Raw genomic sequence first — 21,922 nt, 5'->3', positions numbered from 1 at the left:
CTCGACTTTTTCACTCCGGACGCTTTATCTGGACACGATTCGTCAGGACCTCCAACAGCCGAAGGTCCTGACAATTAATCTTAATGGTTGTACAGTCGTCTCAAATAAAACTGTGAAGGACCTCGGCGTTACTCTGGACCCTGATCTCTCTTTTGAAGAACATATCAAGACCATTTCGAGGACAGCTTTTTTCCATCTACGTAACATTGCAAAAATCAGAAACTTTCTGTCCAAAAATGATGCAGAAAAATTAATCCATGCTTTTGTCACTTCTAGGTTAGACTACTGCAATGCTCTATTTTCCGGCTACCCGGATAAAGCACTAAATAAACTTCAGTTAGTGCTAAATACGGCTGCTAGAATCCTGACTAGAACCAAAAAATTTGATCATATTACTCCAGTGCTAGCCTCTCTACACTGGCTTCCTGTCAAAGCAAGGGCTGATTTCAAGGTTTTACTGCTAACCTACAAAGCATTACATGGGCTTGCTCCTACCTACCTCTCTGATTTGGTCCTGCCGTACATACCTACACGTACGCTACGGTCACAAGACGCAGGCCTCCTAATTGTCCCTAGAATTTCTAAGCAAACAGCTGGAGGCAGGGCTTTCTCCTATAGAGCTCCATTTTTATGGAACGGTCTGCCTACCCATGTCAGAGACGCAAACTCGGTCTCAACCTTTAAGTCTTTACTGAAGACTCATCTCTTCAGTGGGTCATATGATTGAGTGTAGTCTGGCCCAGGAGTGGGAAGGTGAACGGAAAGGCTCTGGAGCAACGAACCACCCTTGCTGTCTCTGCCTGGCCGGTTCCCCTCTTTCCACTGGGATTCTCTGCCTCTAACCCTGTTACGGGGCTGAGTCACTGGCTTGCTGGGGCTCTCTCGTGCCGTCCCTGGGGGGTGCGTCACCTGGGTGGGTTGATTCACTGTTGTGGTCGGCCTGTCTGGTGTCCCCCCCCCCTTGGGTTGTACCGTGTCGGAGATCTTTGTGGGCTATACTCGGCCTTGTCTCAGGATGGTAAGTTGGTGGTTGAAGATTTCCCTCTAGTGGTGTGGGGGCTGTGCTTTGGCAAAGTGGGTGGGGTTATATCCTTCCTGTTTGGCCCTGTCCGGGGTGTCCTCGGATGGGGCCACAGTGTCTCCTGACCCCTCCTGTCTCAGCCTCCAGTATTTATGCTGCAGTAGTTTATGTGTCGGGGGCTAGGGTCAGTTTGTTTATCTGGAGTACTTCTCCTGTCCTATTCAGGTGTCCTGTGTGAATCTAAGTGTGCGTTCTCTAATTCTCTCCTTCTCTCTTTCTTTCTCTCTCTCGGAGGACCTGAGCCCTAGGACCATGCCCCAGGACTACCTGACATGATGACTCCTTGCTGTCCCCAGTCCACCTGGCCATGCTGCTGCTCCAGTTTCAACTGGCCTGGGCCCTAGGACCATGTCCCAGGACTACCTGACATGAGGACTCCTTGCTGTCCCCAGTCCACCTGGCCATGCTCCTGCTCCAGTTTCAACTGTTCTGCCTTACTATTATTCAACCATGCTGGTCATTTATGAACATTTGAACATCTTGGCCACGTTCTGTTATAATCTCCACCCGGCACAGCCAGAAGAGGACTGGCCACCCCACATATGCTCTCTCTAATTCTCTCTTTCTTTCTCTCTCTCGGAGGACCTGAGCCCTAGGACCGTGCCCCAGGACTACCTGACATGATGGCTCCTTGCTGTCCCCAGTCCACCTGACTGTGCTGCTGCTCCAGTTTCAACTGTTCTGCCTTATTATTATTTGACCATGCTGGTCATTTATGAACATTTGAACATCTTGGTCATGTTCTGTTATAATCTCTACCCGGCACAGCCAGAAGAGGACTGGCCACCCCACATAGCCCGGTTCCTCTCTAGGTTTCTTCCTAGGTTTTGGCCTTTCTAGGGAGTTTTTCCTAGCCACTGTGCTTTTACACCTGCATTGTTTGCTGTTTGGGGTTTTAGGCTGGGTTTCTGTACAGCACTTTGAGATATCAGCTGATGTACGAAGGGCTATATAAATAAATTTGATTTGATTTGATTTGAATGACTTGCATTGGATTTGAGCCAAAAATGCAAAACACTTAGCATTTGAAACAGTGACCAGGTAAAGAAATTAACAAAGCATGATTGCTGTCATACCTTGTCCATTAACTGCTGACAGGGTAAGGAAAACAATATAATTTTGTAATTTGGATGAACTGTCCCTTTAAATGGGATTTACAATGAATCTGACAGTATTAGATAGTGTGAACATGTGTTACTTCTCTTTACTATAAAATAAATATCAACCATGTATGGATGTTTTCTGAGGAAATTGGGATAGCATTCATAGCACCCAAAACAATACAATCAAACATTCATATTGCCCTCTTTTTGGAATGCTAGTGAATCGTTACAGACAAAAGCAGTAGTACTGTATTAATTCAAATGTAATTAAATCTGATTCAATTTAAATGTATTTAATCTACTTCAATTTCAGCAGGTGGGATACAGGCAGACAAATTTAATTAACGTAACACACGCATACATCTACTGTAACACAATGGTGAAAAAAGTACTCAATTATCATACTTGCATTAAGCAGACCAGATGGCAAAATTGTTTTTTTATTTTTTATTGACGGACAGCCAGGGGATGCACTCCAACACTCAGACATAATTTACAAATGCAGTATTTGCAGTGAGTCTGTAAGATCAGAGGCATTAGGGATGACAATGCGTTATATTGATAGACGCGTGAATTGGACCATATTGCTGTCCTGCCATGAAAATTCTAAATATAACAAGTACTTTTGGGTGTCAGGGAAAATGTATGGAATAAAAGGTACATTATTTTCTTTAGGAATGTAGTGTAGTGAAGGTAAAAGTTGTCAAAAATATAAATAGCAAAGTACAGATACCCCCAAAAATTACTTAAGTAGTACTTTAAAGTATTTTTTACTTATTACCTTAACACTATTGCTGTAACAGAACTGAAATGATGACCTATCTAATCCGTTCACAAAACAAAAAAAAGGGCAACATAAGAACATTATACATTACACTGAACATGTGCCGTCTACTGTACACTAGGTGGATTTATTGATTGACATGTAGTTTTCTGGCATCAAACATAATTTTTCAGTTAAGATACCAAAACATGCTTAATTTTGGAAAATGCTAATTGAGTCAGAGATGAAAATGTGTTCATAGATGAGATTGATTTGAGGTATGAGGTTTTACTCAGTCAAGATAAAACATTGTTCATACATAGATTGGATAAACATGCAAATGGTGTGGTTGATTACCACGTTACTATATTTAATATGATAATACTACTAATATATTAAAAGGTTGTACATCATTCATATTCATTTTTACAAAGCATTCTGAAAATGTATACCTTAAAACAAGTTAAAACCATGACCTACCCTTAAAACATGAGGGATCCATAAAAATGATGACATAGCAAATCAAATCAAATTGTATTTGTCACATGCGCCGAATACAACACTGTGAAATGCTTACTTACAAGCCCTTAACCAACAATGCTTTTAAACAATCGCACAATTAGTTACGGGATCGTAAAAAAGACAGCCATCTCCTTCGGCGCCACTTTTTCCAGTATCATGTTTCATGAAGTCATGAAACCATGTTGTGAAATGTGATGCTTTTTATAAGATGGAGTGTTCTGTTGTGTCTGTCCGCTACATTGCAGTGGCACTGGGGTTTCTGGGGTCAAAAGTCATAATCTCCATGTGGATCAGACCTAACAGGAAAAGAGTCAATATTTGTATTTATTTTACCACATGAAGCACACCATACAGTATTTTAGAATTGAATTTCCTAAAAGGGAAACTTTGCAAAACTGTAAGTGTAGGGCTCTAAAAGCTGTGGGTAATTCAGGATAAATCCCATCAACATGTACAACAAGGTAATCTGTCATAGGTAAGATATACTCACTACTCCACTCTCCCACGTCAAGCTCCATGCTTTCAAAGGAGTCGTCGTACGGTGGGGAGTCGGGTTCAGATTCTGGATCATGGAACTCAGAGAGGTAGGGGTGTGAGAGGCCCTCTTTAGCTGTCATCCTGGTGTCTGGGTCCAGCAGCAGTATGCTGTCCAGCAGATCCACCGCTGGACAGAGGTACACACAGGACATGAAGAGAGAGAGAGAGGTAGGCATTTAAGCAGTAAGGCCCAAGGGGGTGTGGTATATGACCAATATACCACGGCTAAGGGCTGTTCTAACATACGACGCAACACAGAGTGTCTTGATACAGGCCTTAGCCCATGGTATGTTAGCCATATACCACATACCCCTAATGTGCCTCTTTGCTATTATAAACGGTTTACCAATGTAATTAGAGCAGTAAAAATATATGTTTAGTCATACCCGTGGTATACGGTCTGATATACCACGGCTGTCAACCAATCAGCATTCAGGGCTCAAACGACCCAGTTTATATTAGGAAATAGAGCATGAAGTAGAGTCATCACAGCCCTCAACTGTTCTCAATACAAAGCAGTAAAACATCACTGAAGAACTGGATATTCATAACCACCATGCAGAATGTTCCATTAGCAAAATAATGATAGATAGACCAACTCACCATTTACATCCAAGGAGGGAAAGACTTCCTTAAAGTTTTTCTTCTTTTGGATAGGGAGACCCTGCACATATGAACGAGCCTACAAGACAATACCAACAATGTTCAACTGTCAATCCCATACTGACCATAACTTGTGACTTCAACACCAAGCTACATTGAATCATTGCAAGCTGAATAGTTGCCATTAGACTGAGATGACAGTAGGCCTACATCTTTGCTCTGCATCTTCTGCAGCAGGGAGGATGGTGGTGTTCCTGTTACGTGGAGGATCTTCTTCAACTGGTCAATGCCTGAACAGGATGGTCAAGGAGGGGGTAGAGACACACAACGGCAGACAGTGGAAACAGTTTCAAGCAAAATAGTTACAGTAAATGATCAGTGAACAGTGTGATTGCATGAACGGTGTTGTACTTTGTGCAACTGCACAATGATAACTACACAATAACTCCATCAGCTAACTCCACCTGATAAATACATCAGATAACTACATGATAACTACACCTGATAACTAGCAGATAACTACACGCTAACTACACCAGATAACTACATGATAACTACATCAGATAACCACAATATAACTACACCAGATAACTGTATGCTAACTACACATGATAACTACATCAGAAAACTACATCAGATAACTACAGGATAATTACACCAGATAACTGTATGCTAACTACACATGATAACTCCACCTGATAACTACATCAGATAACTACACGCTAACTACACCAGATAACTACACCAGATAACTTCATGATAACTGCATGATAACTACACCAGATAACTACACCAGATAACTTCATGATAACTACATCACATAACTTCATCATACCTGCATGATAACTACATTAGATAACTACACTATAACTACACAAGATAACTTCATGAAAACTACATCAGATAACTGCATGATAACTACACCATATAAATTCATGATAACTACACCATATAACTACATGCTAACAACACCAGATAACTACAAGATAAGTACATCAGACAACTAAATGATAAGTACATCAGACAACTAGATGATAAGTACATCAGACAACTAAATGATAAGTACATCAGACAACTAAATGATAAGTACATCAGACAACTAGATGATAAGTACATCAGACAACTAAATGATAAGTACATCAGACAACTAAATGATAAGTACATCAGACAACTAGATGATAAGTACATCAGACAACTAAATGATAAGTACATCAGACAACTAAATGATAAGTACATCAGACAACTAGATGATAAGTACATCAGACAACTAGATGATAAGTACATCAGATAACTAGGTGATAAGTACATCAGACAACTAGATGATAAGTACATCAGATAACTAGGTGATAAGTACATCAGACAACTAAATGATAAGTACATCAGATAACTAGGTGATAAGTACATCAGACAACTAAATGATAAGTACATCAGATAACTAGGTGATAAGTACATCAGACAACTAAATGATAAGTACATCAGACAACTAAATGATAAGTACATCAGACAACTAGATGATAAGTACATCAGACAACTAAATGATAAGTACATCAGACAACTAAATGATAAGTACATCAGACAACTAAATGATAAGTACATCAGATAACTACAAGATAAGTACATCAGACAACTAAATGATAAGTACATCAGACAACTAGATGATAAGTACATCAGATAACTAAATGATAAGTACATCAGACAACTAGATGATAAGTACATCAGACAACTAAATGATAAGTACATCAGACAACTAAATGATAAGTACATCAGACAACTAGATGATAAGTACATCAGACAACTAAATGATAGGTACATCAGACAACTAAATGATAAGTACATCAGACAACTAGATGATAAGTACATCAGACAACTAAATGATAAGTACATCAGATAACTAGATGATAAGTACATCAGACAACTAAATGATAAGTACATCAGACAACTAAATGATAAGTACATCAGACAACTAAATGATAAGTACATCAGACAACTAAATGATAAGTACATCAGACAACTAAATGATAAGTACATCAGACAACTAAATGATAAGTACATCAGACAACTAAATGATAAGTACATCAGACAACTAAATGATAAGTACATCATTAATATACACTGGATGGGGTACAGATTATATGTGTTTGTGTTGATGTATAATGAGTGAGTTTTACAGTGGAAGTGTCAGAGGGAACATTAGAGGATACTGTCTTTGCCTGGGAACAGAACCTGGCCTGTGATCATCTCAGCCAAGATGCAGCCTGCTGACCACAAGTCCACTGAGATGGAGACAGACACACAGAATATATAACACATGAGATACCAATGAGCCAATAGTACAAGAGTAAGATAACCTAGAAGTGTTTGCAATGCAAGGAAAAGTGAAGCCCAAAATACATGAAATGGTTTTCATTGTGTGTTGGCGATAGGTCACCTGACTGGCTATAGTGCATCCAGTTGAAGATGACCTCTGGTGACCTGTACCAGCGTGTCACCACATAGCCCGTCATCTCACTCTCTGCATGTCTCGCTAGACCAAAGTCCAGGATCTGAGATAGAAAGAGAAAGCGAGGGAATGTGAAGGAAAAGTGAGGTAAAGGTTATTAAAAGAGAAGCTTATATTTAATCACAACAATCAAACAATAAAGTGTAGTCTTTAAACACCCGTGTGGCATCTTTCTAAATCAAGTAAATGACATTTCTCTCACTGTCTGAAGGTTATAAAATGAGTTATAAAGTGCAGTATTATCAATACATGTACATGCAGGTTGTTGCCAAATTCTTATTTACCTTCAATTCACAGTTATCGTTCACGGCTAGGTTTCCAGGTTTTAGGTCCTAAAGAATAAAGCAAAGTATTGTAGGATGTTATACGATCTGGTCACTCAAATGTACTTTGTGTTTCATGTATATTGATAAGAGCCTAATACAAACCCGATGGATGATCCCTGCAGAATGGATATACTAAGGGTAGAAAAATAGAAAAATATACATTTTTAAAGAATCCTTTTCACATTGGTAATAGCATTATTTAAAGGCATGTGTATACACTTAATGAGTGGTAGTAAACACCTTGAGGCCACATAGAAGCTGGTAGAAGAGGTAAACGATGACGCGATCAGTCAATCTCCTCCTCTTCATGATGTTACCGAGATCCTCAGCCACAAAGGGCATCACCATGTAACTGTGACATGAAGGAGAGAGAGGGGGGGGGCAGTAGCCAGATACAAACAGTATCACCATGTTACTGTGACATGAAGGAGAGAGAGAGAAGGGTGGGGGTGGGGGGGGCAGTAGCCAGATACAAACAGTATCACCATGTTACTGTGATATATATATATATATATATATACATGAAGGAGAGAGAGAGAAGGGTGGGGGTGACATGGGGGGGGGGGGGCAGTAGCCAGATACAAACAGTATCACCATGTTACTGTGACATGAAGGAGAGAGGGGGGGGAGCAGTAGCCAGATACAAACAGTATCACCATGTTACTGTGACATGAAGGAGAGAGAGGGTGGGGGGGGGGGGCAGTAGCCAGATACAAACAGTATCACCATGTTACTGTGACATGAAGGAGAGAGAGAGAAGGGTGGGGGGGGGGGGGGGGCAGTAGCCAGATACAAACAGTATCACCATGTTACTGTGACATGAAGGAGAGAGAGGGGGGGCAGTAGCCAGATACAAACAGTATCACCATGTTACTGTGACATGAAGGGGGGGCAGTAGCCAGATACAAACAGTATCACCATGTTACTGTGACATGAAGGAGAGAGAGAGAAGGGTGGGGGGGGGGGGCAGTAGCCAGATACAAACAGTATCACCATGTTACTGTGACATGAAGGAGAGAGAAGGGTGGGGGTGAGGGGGGCAGTAGCCAGATACAAACAGTATCACCATGTTACTGTGACATGAAGGAGAGAGAGAGAGAGAGAGAGAGAGAGAGAAAGAGAGCGACTGTGGGGGAGAGAGAGGGGGGGGAGCAGTAGCCAGATACAAACAGTATCACCATGTTACTGTGACATGAAGGAGAGAGAGAGAGGGGGGGGGGGAGCAGTAGCCAGATACAAACAGTATCACCATGTAACTGTGTCATGAAGGAGAGAGAGAGAGATGGGGGGGAGCAGTAGCCAGATACAAACAGTATCACCATGTTACTGTGACATGAAGGAGAGAGAGAAAGGGGTGAAGGAGAGGAGGGGGGGGGCAGTAGCCAGATACAAACAGTATCACCATGTAACTGTGACATGAAGGAGAGAGAGAGAGAGAGGGGGGCAGTAGCCAGATACATGCAGTATCACCATGTAACTGTGACATGAAGGAGAGACAGAGAGGGGGGGGCAGTAGCCAGATACAAACAGTATCACCATGTAACTGTGTCATGACGGAGAGAGAGAGAGGGGGGGGGGGCAGTAGCCAGATACAAACAGTATCACCATGTAACTGTGGCAGAGAATACAAGCAGGGATATGGAATGATACAAAACATAATGTACTAATTCTACCACCTACAACTAAAGTGCTGCAGGTGTATAATAACATGACAAAATAATGCAGGGTACATCATATACTGTGTCTCGTGGTAAGAATCCTAAACCAGACATCAAATCTATGTTTTTTCTCAGATATGAGAAGATATCACATACCCAAGCACAAACAAACATGAAGAAACATGCACGCCTGCAAGCACACACACACACACACACACACACACACACACACACACACACACACACACACACACACACACACACACACACACACACACACACACACACACACACACACACACACACACACACACACACACACACACACACACACACACACACACACACACACACACACACACAAACAGAAAACACACACTATGAAACTAAAAGTCCAAGATACACTCTGAGCAGCCTGTCTCAACAAGCTGAGACAACTGGCAGAGGAATGCTATTCACAGCTCACCACTCACAATGTCTGGAATTTCTCCAGGGAGAAATCAGGTGTGAAGACATTAAGGAGGCAGATCACCTTTAGGAAAACAACAGGGAGTAGAAGAGGAATGGAAGGGTTTATTCCCACGATAAGTGAGCACATTATACATTGCAGTGAGACTTATTCATCGCCCGTAACAGAATAAGTGGGCCTGATGAACAGTTCTCTAGGAATATGTGCACTGTGAAGTGTTGAGTGAAAACACTGGCCCATAACGGCCGCTACTCCTTTCCCCTAAACATAAATAAACACGTAGGAAAGAGGCAAAGCAATACAACTGGATGCTGAATAGTGTCCACTGGACTGCAAATTATTCTGATGTGAAGTACTGTAGAATGACAATTACTGCATTGTAATGAAAAGCCTCTACATTTTTGAGTGACTGGAATCTCTGTCTAGGGGAGCGCATCTCAGATATCCCAAGTACTTACATTGTCATGCTGGATGTGGCGCAACAGTCGTAGTTCCCGGTAGGCCCGTTTAGCATGGATCAGGGACTGAAATGGACGATAGAGCTTCTTAATGGCCACCTTCTCCTTGGTCTGCTGGTCAATAGCAGAACTAATAAATGAGACAAGGTCAGAAGACAAAGTACATTAGTGCTGGATATAACAATTATGTCTCAGACTAGATAGACTGGTTAACTCTCAATAACAACAGACTGTGGGGGATATAGATAGAATGGTTTACTCTCAATAGCAACGGACTGTGGGGGATATAGATAGAATGGTTTACTCTCAATAGCAATAGACTGTGGGGGATATAGATAGAATGGTTCACTGTCAATAGCAACAGACTGTGGGGGATATATATAGAATGGTTCACTCTCAATAGCAACAGACTGTGGGGGATATAGATAGAATGGTTCACTCTCAATAGCAACAGACTGTGGGGGATATAGATAGAATGGTTTACTCTCAATATCAACAGACTGTGAGGGATATAGTAAGAATGGTTTACTCTCAATAGCAACAGACTGTGGGGGATATAGATAGAATGGTTTACTCTCAATGGCAACAGACTGTGGGGGATATAGATAGAATGGTTTACTCTCAATGGCAACAGACTGTGGGGGAAATAGATAGAATGGTTTACTCTCAATTGAAACAGACTGTGGGGGATATAGATAGAATGGTTTACTCTCAATAGCAACAGACTGTGGGGGATAGAGATAGAATGATTTACTCTCAATAGCAACAGACTGTGGGGGATAGAGATAAAATGTTTTACTCTCAATAGCAACAGACTGTGGGGGATATAGATAGAATGGTTTACTCTCAATAGCAACAGACTGTGGGGGATATAGATAGAATGGTTTACTCTCAAAAGCAATAGACTGTGGGGGATATAGATAGAATGGTTCACTCTCAATAGCAACAGACTGTGGGGATATAGATAGAATAGTTCACTCTCAATAGCAACAGACTGCGGGGGATATAGATAGAATGGTTTACTCTCAATAGCAACAGACTGTGGGGGATAAGGATAGAATGGTTCACTCTCAATAGCAACAGACTGTGGGGGATATAGATAGAATGGTTTACTCTCAATAGCAACAGACTGTGGGGGATATAGTTAGAATGGTTTACTCTCAATAGCAACAGACTGTCGGGGATATAGATAGAATGGTTCACTCTCAACAGCAACAGACTGTGGGGGATATAGAAGGAATGGTTTACTCTCAATAGTAACAGACTGTGGGGGATATAGATAGAATGGTTTACTCTCAATAGCAATAGACTGTCGGGGATATAGATAGAATGGTTCACTCTCAATAGCAACAGACTGTGGGGGATATAGAAGGAATGGTTTACTCTCAATAGCAACAGACTGTGGGGGATATAGATAGAATGGTTTACTCTCATTAGCAACAGACTGTGGGGGATATAGATAGAATGGTTTACTCTCAATAGCAATAGATTGTGTGGGATATAGAAGGAATGGTTTACTCTCAATAGCAACAGACTGTGGGGGATATAGATAGAATGGTTTACTCTCAATAGCAATAGACTGTGGGGGATATAGATAGAATGTTTTACTCTCCATAGCAATAGACTGTCGGGGATATAGATAGAATGGTTGACTCTCATTAGCAACAGACTGTGGGGGATATAGATAGAATGGTTACTCTCATTAGCAACAGACTGTGGGGGATATAGATAGAATGGTTTACTCTCAATAGCAACAGACTGTGGGGGATATAGATAGAATGGTTTACTCTCAATAACAACAGACTGTGGGGGATATAGATAGAATGGTTTACTCTCAATAGCAACAGACTGTGGGGGATCTAGATATAATGGTTTACTCTCCATAGCAATAGACTGTCGGGTATATAGATAGAATGGTTCACTCTCAACAGCAACAGACTGTGGGGGATATAGAAGGAATGGTTTACTCTCAATAGCAACAGACTGTGGGGGATATAGATAGAATGGTTTACTCTCAATAGCAATAGACTGTCGGGATTATAGATAGAATGGTTCACTCTCAATAGCAACAGACTGTGGGGGATAGAAGAATGGTTTACTCTCAATAGCAACAGACTGTGGGGGATATAGGGGATATAGATAGACTGTCGGGATTATAGAATGGTTTACTCTCAATAGCAACAGACTGTGGGGGATATAGAAGGAATGGATCAATAGCAACAGACTGTGGGGGATTTAGAATGGTTTCTCATTAGCAACAGACTGTGGGGGATATAGATAGAATGGTTTACTCTCAATAGCAATAGATTGTGTGGGATATATAAGGAATGGTTTACTCTCAATAGCAACAGACTGTGGGGGATATAGATAGAATGGTTTACTCTCAATAGCAATAGACTGTGGGGGATATAGATAGAATGGTTCACTCTCAATAGCAACAGACTGTGGGGGATATAGATAGAATGGTTCACTCTCAATAGCAACAGACTGTGGGGGATATAGATAGAATGGTTTCCTCCAGTGAAGGCTGCTGAGGGGAGGACGGCTAATAATAATGGCTGGAATGGAGCAAATGGAATGGCATGTGTTTGATGTATTTGATACCATGCCACTAATTCCGCTCCAGCCATTACCACGAGCCCATCCTCCCCAATTAATGCGCCACCAACCTCCTGTGGTTTACTCTCAATACCAGGTCATCAAAGACTGCAAAATCTTTGATTGACTTTTATGTCAGAGTTTGACAAATTATCATCTGAAGTCCTACAAATAACATTTGATTTCAGACATTCCATATGACCTATATCTGGCAGAGGTAGATTACGGGGCTTGCTCCAGGTTGGGAGAGCAAAATTCTTGTCTTATCTCGAAACCTGCTTCAACTTGCTTATTTGCTTGAGGAAATACAATAGTGCCTCTGTTAGCAATGACCAGTCTATTCAGTATAGAACAAATGCAACAACAAAAACTGTCAAAATCCAATAATGTAGAGTTTTGGATTTTATTGAAAATAAATAAACAATTATAGGCTAAGGAAAAGTTGTTCCTTCCATTATTTTTTATTTTCTACATATTTGAGACATGACTGAGATTAAGAACAACTGTATTTATACAGAGGTATATTCTAAAGAATACAAACACATGCTGGTTTGGCATGAAGTTATTCCTGCAAGGCCTCCCAATAATTACCCGTCACCCAAAGGGTTTGTGCTATCCTTGGGATATCCCTACCCCCATTGAAGTTTACATTTTACATGGAGAAGGTAAGGGTTAAGAATATGGTTTGGTAAGGGATATGGTTAAGGTTAGGGTAAGGTTAAAGGTTAGGGTAAGGGTTAAGGTTAGGGTTTAGGGTTTAGGGTAGTGATGTCCCAAGAATCCCAGAATGCACTGACCGTTCACAAAGTCAACTCACCATACTGTCCCGTAAGCACCTGAGCCAACAGCTTTCAGTGCCGTATATTGCTCCGGAACCTCCCATGTTGTTTTCTGTATTTCCAGTCTAAGGAAACCTTTCTTCACGGGCGATTCCATTTTGTCAATACAAAATGTCCCTTTAGTTCAAACCAGTGAGGTACCTATTGGAAATCTGTAATCGCTTTAAGATTTGGAAATGACAGGTAAGCAAAGGTAGCTGGGAGACGCCCACCCTGAGGGTGCGTTCGTAATTTCACTCTGGTTTTCTACTACGATTTCAGAGCTCTAGTCTGAGTGTGCCAGAGTGCAGAATAACTTCTGAGTTTATGAATATGGTCGGTGCCAGTAAATGTAGGCAAAAAAGCGTAATTCAATTATTGCCAGCAGCACAGTTACAGTCACTAACAGGCTGGATAACATGAAAACAGCCTAATCATCTCTGCTAGGGGGAGTGAAATGGTCAGAGTAAGGTGTTTTCTTATTTGTGTCTGGAAGTAGTTAGCATGCTAGCCAAGTTAGCCTTTTAGCTTGGTTGCTTGACTGCCATTATAAGGTCAGAACGCTCTGATCAACCCTACTCCTAGGCCAGAGCGTCCAATGTGCGCTCTGAACACTTCGAGGACGCAATGCTCTGAATTTAGGAACAGACTATCTGACAATGCTCTGAGTTTATGAATGCCCAGAGCGCAATCTGAGCACACTCTGGCACTCCAGATTGAATTTATAAACACACCACATCTTGTCCTTTCCGCTGTACTGCAATGTGTAAACAGTCACCTGTCAGAGGCTCTGTATACCTCCTCCCGCCGTGAATCATCAACATTAACTAATCTCTGATTACCCATACTTTTAAAGCAACACTAAGTAAAACGATTTGGGGGGGTAAAACAATGGAGGAATCTCTTTTAAGCATTTCAACAGTGCTGATTCATGATACTCACAAACATCACATCTATAGGCTTTAAAACTTCTTATGGCTGGGATCGATATGACAACAGCCAGTGAAAGTGCAGGGCGCCAAATTCAAAACAACAGAAATCCCATAATTAAGATTCCTCAAACATAGAAGTAATTCACACCATTTTAAAGATATACTTCTTGTTAATCCCAACACAGTGTCCGATTTCAAATAGGCTTTACAGCGAAAGCACCACAAACGATTATCAGAGCCAAGTCATAGAAAAACACATTTTAACAGCCAAAAAGAGGAGTCAGAAATAGAGATAAAATGAATCACTAACCTTTGATGACCGTCATCAGATGACACTGATAGGACTTCATGTTACACAATACATGTATGTTTTGTTCGATAAAGTTAATATTTATATAAAAAAAATCTCAGTATACATCGGAGCTTTATATTCAGTAGTTCCAAAAACATCCGGTGATTTTGCAGAGAGCCACGTCAATTTACAGAAATACTCATGATAAATGTTGATGAAAATACAAGTGTTATGCATGGAATTTAGATACACTTCCCCTTAATGCAACCGCTGTGTCAGATTTCAAAAAAGCTTTACGGAAAAAGCACACCATGCAATAATCTGAGTACGGCGCTCAGAGACCAAACAAGACCAAACAAGCCAAAAAGATATCCACCATATTGTGCAGTCTGAAATAACTTATAAATATTCACTTACCTTTGATGGTCTCCATCAGAATGCACTCCCAGGAATCCCCGTTCCACAATAAATGTTTGTTTTGTTCAATAATGTCCATCATTTAGGTCCAAATAGATACTTTTGTTAGCGCATTTTGTAAACAATTCCAAACTCACGAAGCGCGTTCACTAGGAGCAGACGAAATGTCAAAAAGTTCCGTTACAGTCTGTAAAAACATGTCAAACGATGTATAGAATCAATCTTTAGGATGTTGTTAACATAAATCTTCAGTAATGTTCCAACCAGAGAATTCCTTTGTCTTCAGAAATGCAATGGAACTCGAGTTACCTCTCACGTGAACGAGCGTCACGAGCTTGTGGCAATCTGCCAGACCACTGACTCAAAGAGCCCTTATGAGCCCCTCCTTTACAGTAGAAGCATCAAACAAGGTTCTAAAGACTGTTGACATCTAGTGGAAGCCTTAGGAAGTGCAACATGACCAGTATCCCACTGTATCGTCAATAGGGAATGAGTTGAAAAATGACCAACCTCAAATTTCCCACTTCCTGGTTGGATTTTTTCTCAGGTTTTTGCCTGTCATATGAGTTCTGTTATACTCACAGACATCATTCAAACAAACTTCTGAGTGTGTTCTATCCAAATATAATATAATATCCAAATATAATGTAATAATATGCATATATTAGCAACTGGGACTGAGTAGCAGGCAGTTTACTCTGGGCACCTCTGGGCACCTTATTCATCCAAGCTACTCAATACTGCCCCCAGCCATAAGAATTTATTCATGTTCCTCTCTTTTTGTAGCACCAGTCTAAATGCTACCAAAGGCTGCCAAATTCCTCTTGCTCTTCTGTTCAATCAGATGTGTAAGAAAAAGGTTTGTGTTTGTGTGTGAAATCAGGTATGAAGGCTTCTTGTACCTGGTAAAAGCTCTGTCATGCACAGATTGCACCCTTATTAAGGTCACACAGATGACAGTTACAGCTTTTTGATTGGTCCGTGGTTGGTTGTACAGAAAGCTAATGACATTACAAGTAAGTATTGAGTATTGCAACTCAAAGGCTACTGTAAAATCCATACTGTACAGTTCAAGCACTGAATACTGATTGGCTGAAAGCCATATTTTTCTTCCTTTCGTTAACTAGGCAAGTCAGTTAAGAACAAATTCTTATTTTCATTGACAGCTTAGGAAAAGTGGGTTAACTGCCTTGTTCAGAACAACAGATTCTTACCTTGTCAGCTCAGGGATTTGATCTTGTAACCTTTCGGTTACTTGTCAAACGCTCTAACCACTAGGCTACCTGCTGCTCCATATCAGACAGTATACCATGGGTATGGTAAAACTGTTATTTTTACTGCTCTAATTATGTTGTTAACCAGTTTATAATAGCAATAACGCTTCACAGGATTTGTGGTATATCGCCAATATACCACGACTAAGGGCTGTGTTCAGGCACTCTGTGGTGTTTCGTGCTTAAATAACAGCCCTTAGAAGTGGTATATTGGCCATATACCACATCCTTCAAACCTTTATTGCTATTGTAAGACATTTGTCTGAGCTCATTAAATGATTTACTATGGGACTTCTAACATGAACATTTGTGGAATATGGGCATCCTACGGACACTCCTGGCAGCAAAACAAATATAACAAGTTATTGATTCAAAGCCAGCCCAGATTTTCTCATCTGAATGTTCAGACTGAATTGACCAGCAGCCGGAGTGAGGGAGACACTTACTGGGCATAAAGAATACTGCTGGACACTCTGTCAAATAGACCTTATTGACCATAAAGAATACTGCTGGACACTGTCAAATCAAATCAAATCAAATCAAATCAAATTTTATTTGTCACATACACATGGTTAGCAGATGTTAATGCGAGTGTAGCGAAATGCTTGTGCTTCTAGTTCCGACAATGCAGTGATAACCAACAAGTAATCTAACTAACAATTCCAAAACTACTGTCTTATACACAGTGTAAGGGGATAAGGAACATGTACATAAGGATATATGAATGAGTGATGGTACAGAGCAGCATACAGTAGATGGTATCGAGTACAGTATATACATATGAGATGAGTATGTAGACAAAGTAAACAAAGTGGCATAGTTAAAGTGGCTAGTGATACATGTGTTACATAAGGATGCAGTCGATGTTGTAGAGTACAGTATATACATATGTATATGAGATGAATAATGTAGGGTAAGTAACATTATATAAGGTAGCATTGTTTAAAGTGGCTAGTGATATATTTACATCATTTCCCATCAATTCCCATTATTAAATGGCTGGAGTTGGGTCAGTGTCAATGACAGTATGTTGGCAGCAGCCACTCAATGTTAGTGGTGGCTATTTAACAGTCTGATGGCCTTGAGATAGAAGCTGTTTTTCAGTCTCTCGGTCCCAGCTTTGATGCACCTGTACTGACCTCGCCTTCTGGATGATAGCGGGGTGAACAGGCAGTGGTTCGGGTGGTTGATGTCCTTGATGATCTTTATGGCCTTCCTGTAACAACGGGTGGTGTAGGTGTCCTGGAGGGCAGGTAGTTTGCCCCCGGTGATGCGTTGTGCAGTCCTCACTACCCTCTGGAGAGCCTTACGGTTGAGGGCGGAGCAGTTGCCGTACCAGGCGGTGATACAGCCCGCCAGGATGCTCTCGATGTGCATCTGTAGAAGTTTGTGAGTGCTTTTGGTGACAAGCCGAATTTCTTCAGCCTCCTGAGGTTGAATAGGCGCTGCTGCGCACTTCTTCACGACGCTGTCAGTGTGAGTGGACCAATTCAGTTTGTCTGTGATGTGTATGCCGAGGAACTTAAAACTAGCTACCCTCTCCACTACTGTTCCATCGATGTGGATAGGGGGTGTTCCCTCTGCTGTTTCCTGAAGTCCACAATCATCTCCTTAGTTTTGTTGACGTTGAGTGTGAGGTTATTTTCCTGACACCACACTCCAAGGGCCCTCACCTCCTCCCTGTAGGCCGTCTCGTCGTTGTGGCCACGCAGTCGTGGGTGAACAGGGAGTACAGGAGAGGGCTCAGAACGCACCCTTGTGGGGCCCCCGTGTTGAGGATCAGCGGGGAGGAGATGTTGTTGCCTACCCTCACCACCTGGGGCGGCCCGTCAGGAAGTCCAGTACCCAGTTGCACAGGGCGGGGTCGAGACCCAGGGTCTCGAGCTTGATGACGAGCTTGGAGGGTACTATGGTGTTGAATGCCGAGCTGTAGTCGATGAACAGCATTCTCACATAGGTATTCCTCTTGTCCAGGTGGGTTAGGGCAGTGTGCAGTGTGGTTGAGATTGCATCGTCTGTGGACCTATTTGGGCGGTAAGCAAATTGGAGTGGGTCTAGGGTGTCAGGTAGGGTGGAGGTGATATGGTCCTTGACTAGTCTCTCAAAGCACTTCATGATGACGGAAGTGAGTGCTACGGGGCGGTAGTCGTTTAGCTCAGTTACCTTAGCTGTCAAATAGACCTTATTGACCATAAAGAATAGTGCTGGACACTGTCAAATATACCTTATTGACCATAAAGAATACTGCTGGTGTCACGCCTTGGTCATTGTATATTGTGTTTTTGTTATATGTTTGGGTAGGCCAGGGTGTGACATAGGTTTATATGTTGTATTTCGTATTAGGGTTTGTATTAATTGGGAGTGTGTATTATTAGGGGTGTGTCTAGTTAGGCTTGGCTGCCTGAGGCGATTCCTAATTGGAGTCAGCTGTTTCTAGTTGTCTCGGATTGGGAACCGTATTTAGGTAGCCTGAGTGCGCGTTGTATTTCGTGGGTGATTGTACCTGTCTTTGTGTTAGTCACCAGATAGGCTGTATTAGTTTCATTCGTTTGTTGTTTTCTTCTTCCGTTATTTCATGTACCGTATTAGCGTCATTAAAAGTCATGAGTAACCTACACGCTGCATTTCGGTCTGACTTTCTACAAACAACAGACGAATATCATTACAGAATCACCCACCACGATTCACAGACCGAGCAGCGTGTGAACTGGCAGGAGCTAAAGGAGGACGATATGGAAGGCAGAAGCAGGGATTATACAAGTGGGAAGAAATTGACAGGTGGGCAGCCGACCCAGAGCGAGTGCAAGAGCCCGCCTGGGATTCCCTACAGCAATGCGAAGAGGGCTATACACGGATGGAATCGAGAAGGAAAGCATTGCTATACAGAGCGAAAACTGAAGGTAACAGGGGAAAGCGCAGAGAGAGAGTGGCTGAGTCAGGAAACAGACCTGAGCCTACTCTCCCTGTTAATCGTGAAGAGCAGTTGCAATGGAAGAGAATGCATCATTTGGAGATTTGGACATGGGAGGAGGAATTAGACGGTCAAGGACCCTGGGAGCAGCCGGGAGAATATCGCCGTCCTAAGGAGGAAATAGAGGCAGCTAAAGCGGAGAGGCGTATGTATGAGGAGGCAGCACGGCGACGCGGTTGGAAACCGGAAAAACAGACCAAAAAAATTATTGGGGGGGAGCTAGAAGGGAGAATAGTTATGCCAGGTAGGAAACCTGCGCATACTCCCTGTGCTCACCGTTGGGCTAGAGAGACCGGGCAGGCACCGTGTTATGCTATGGAGCGCACAGTGTTTCCAGTGCGGGTGCAGAGCCAGCTGCGACTCATACCAGCCCTTCATATTGGCCGGGCTAGAGTGGGCATCGAGCCAGGTAAGCTTGGGCAGGCTCGGTGCTCAAGAGCTCCAGTGCGCCTGCACGGTCCGGTCTATCCAGAGCCACCTCTACACACCAGTCCTCCGGTAGCAGCTCCCCGCACCAGGCTTCCTGTGCGTGTCCTCGCGCCAGTACCACCAGTTCCAGCACCACGCACCAGGCCTCCAGTGTGCCTCGCCTGTTCAGCGCAGCCAGTGCTTTTCTCCCCTCCTGCGCTGCCGGAGTCTCCCGCTTGTTTAGCGCAACCAGAGCTGTTCTCTTCTCCTGCGCTATCGGAGTCTCCCGCCTGTTCAGCTCAGCCAGAGCCTTTCTCCTCTCCTGCGCTGCCGGAGTCTCCTGTCTGTTCAGCGCCACCAGTGCTCCCAGTCTGCCCAGCGCCGCCAGTCAGCCCAGCGTCACCAGTCTGCCAGGATCCACCAGAAGTGCCAGTCTGCCAGGATCCGCCAGAAGTGCCAGTTTACCAAGATCTTCTAGATCGGCCAGACAACCTTAATCATCCAGGTCCACCAGCCAGCCAGGATTTACCGGAGCCTACTACCTGCCTGAGCTTCCTCTCAGTACTGAGCTTCCTCTCAGTACTGAGCTTCCTCTCAGTACTGAGCTTCCTCTCTGTACTAGGTTCCCTCTCTGTACTGGGCTCCCTTTCAGTACCGAGCTTCCTTTCAGTACCGAGCTTCCTCTCAGTACCGGGCTTCCCCTCAGTACCGGGCTTCCCCTCAGTACCGGGCTTCCCCTCAGTACCGGGCTGCTTCGGTCCCGGGCTGCCCCTCTGTCCCGGGCTGCCCCTCTGTCCCGGGCTGCCCATCTGTCCCGGGCTGCCCCTCTGTCCCGAGTTGCCCCTCTATCCTGAGTTGCCCCTCTATCCTGAGTTGCCCCTCTATCCCGAGCTGCCCCTCTATCCCGAGCTGCCCCTCTGTCCCGAGCTGCCCCTCTGTCCCGAGCTGCCCCTCTGTCCCGAGCTGCCCCTCTGTCCCGAGCTGCCCCTCTGTCCCGAGCTGCCCCTCAGTTATGTGGGGATCAGGGTGAGGACTATTAGGCCATGGTTGGCGGAGAAGGTGGATTATCCTAGGACGCGAAGGGGAGGAACTAGGACATTTATGGAGTGGGGTCCACGTCCCGAGCCAGAACCGCCACCATGGACAGACGCCCACCCGGACCCTCCCTATGCTCTTGAGGTGCGTCCCGGAGTCCGCACCTTAGGGGGGGGGGTTCTGTCACGCCTTGGTCATTGTATATTGTGTTTTTGTTATATGTTTGGGTAGGCCAGGGTGTGACATGGGTTTATATGTTGTATTTCGTATTAGGGTTTGTATTAATTGGGAGTGTGTATTATTAGGGGTGTGTCTAGTTAGGCTTGGCTGCCTGAGGCGATTCCTAAATTGGAGTCAGCTGTTTCTAGTTGTCTCGGATTGGGAACCGTATTTAGGTAGCCTGAGTGCGCGTTGTATTTCGTGGGTGATTGTACCTGTCTTTGTGTTAGTCACCAGATAGGCTCTATTAGTTTCATTCATTTGTTGTTTTCTTCTTCCGATATTTCATGTACCGTATTAGCGTCATTAAAAGTAATGAGTAACCTACACGCTGCATTTCGGTCTGACTTTCTACAAACAACAGACGAATATCATTACAGCTGGACACTGTCAAATAGACCTTATTGACCATAAAGAATACTGCTGGACACTCTGTCAAATAGACCTTATTGACCATAAAGAATAGTGCTGGACACTGTCAAATAGACCTTATTGGTCATGAAGAATACTGCTGGACACTGTCAAATATACCTTATTGACCATAAAGAATACTGCTGGACACTGTCAAATAGACCTTATTGACCATAAAGAATAGTGCTGGACACTGTCAAATAGACCTTATTGGTCATAAAGAATAGTGCTGGACACTGTCAAATAGACCTCACTGGTCATAAAGAATACTGCTGGACACTGTCAAATAGACCTTATTGACCATAAAGAATACTGCTGGACACTCTGTCAAATAGACCTTATTGACCATAAAGAATACTGCTGGACACTCTGTCAAATAGACCTTATTGACCATAAAGAATAGTGCTGGACACTGTCAAATAGACCTTATTGGTCATAAAGAATAGTGCTGGACACTGTCAAATAGACCTTATTGACCATAAAGAATAGTGCTGGACACTGTCAAATAGACCTTATTGACCATAAAG

The 21,922-nt window shown here is 42.9% G+C and overlaps 1 protein-coding gene across 1 annotated transcript; it reads right to left on the bottom strand.

Annotated features, from left to right (window-relative positions):
- Positions 1–2,622: 2,622 nt before the first annotated feature.
- zgc:171775 (STKc_p38 domain-containing protein) lies at positions 2,623–13,645 on the bottom strand. Its single transcript, XM_046344657.1, has 12 exons — positions 13,436–13,645; positions 10,021–10,150; positions 9,567–9,625; positions 7,676–7,787; positions 7,538–7,567; positions 7,394–7,441; positions 7,038–7,152; positions 6,811–6,882; positions 4,820–4,899; positions 4,610–4,688; positions 3,960–4,133; positions 2,623–3,765 (listed from the first exon to the last, which is right to left on the bottom strand). The coding sequence occupies exons 1-12, from the start codon at positions 13,552–13,554 to the stop codon at positions 3,704–3,706; spliced, it is 1,080 nt and encodes a 359-aa protein (XP_046200613.1). The 5' UTR covers positions 13,555–13,645; the 3' UTR covers positions 2,623–3,703.
- Between the last annotated feature and the right edge of the window lie 8,277 nt (positions 13,646–21,922).

This window comes from Oncorhynchus gorbuscha, linkage group LG03, assembly GCF_021184085.1.
Source record: "Oncorhynchus gorbuscha isolate QuinsamMale2020 ecotype Even-year linkage group LG03, OgorEven_v1.0, whole genome shotgun sequence".
In the NCBI taxonomy this organism is placed as follows: domain Eukaryota; kingdom Metazoa; phylum Chordata; class Actinopteri; order Salmoniformes; family Salmonidae; genus Oncorhynchus; species Oncorhynchus gorbuscha.
The sequence above is the reverse complement of the archived record's forward strand: the minus strand, read 5'-3'. Positions and strand labels throughout refer to the sequence as shown.

What these genes read in the sequence shown, in the direction of transcription:
- zgc:171775 (XM_046344657.1), bottom strand. Translation starts at nt 13,554, where the DNA reads ATGGAATCGCCCGTGAAGAAAGGTTTCCTTAGACTGGAAATACAGAAA. An exon ending in TCTGTTCCCAGGCAAAGACA is followed by an intron (nt 4,900 to 6,810) that starts GTATCCTCTAAT and finishes CATCCTGTTCAG; the next exon opens with GCATTGACCAGTTGAAGAAG. An exon ending in TGACGTGGGAGAGTGGAGTA is followed by an intron (nt 3,766 to 3,959) that starts GTGAGTATATCT and finishes TTTTCCTGTTAG; the next exon opens with GTCTGATCCACATGGAGATT.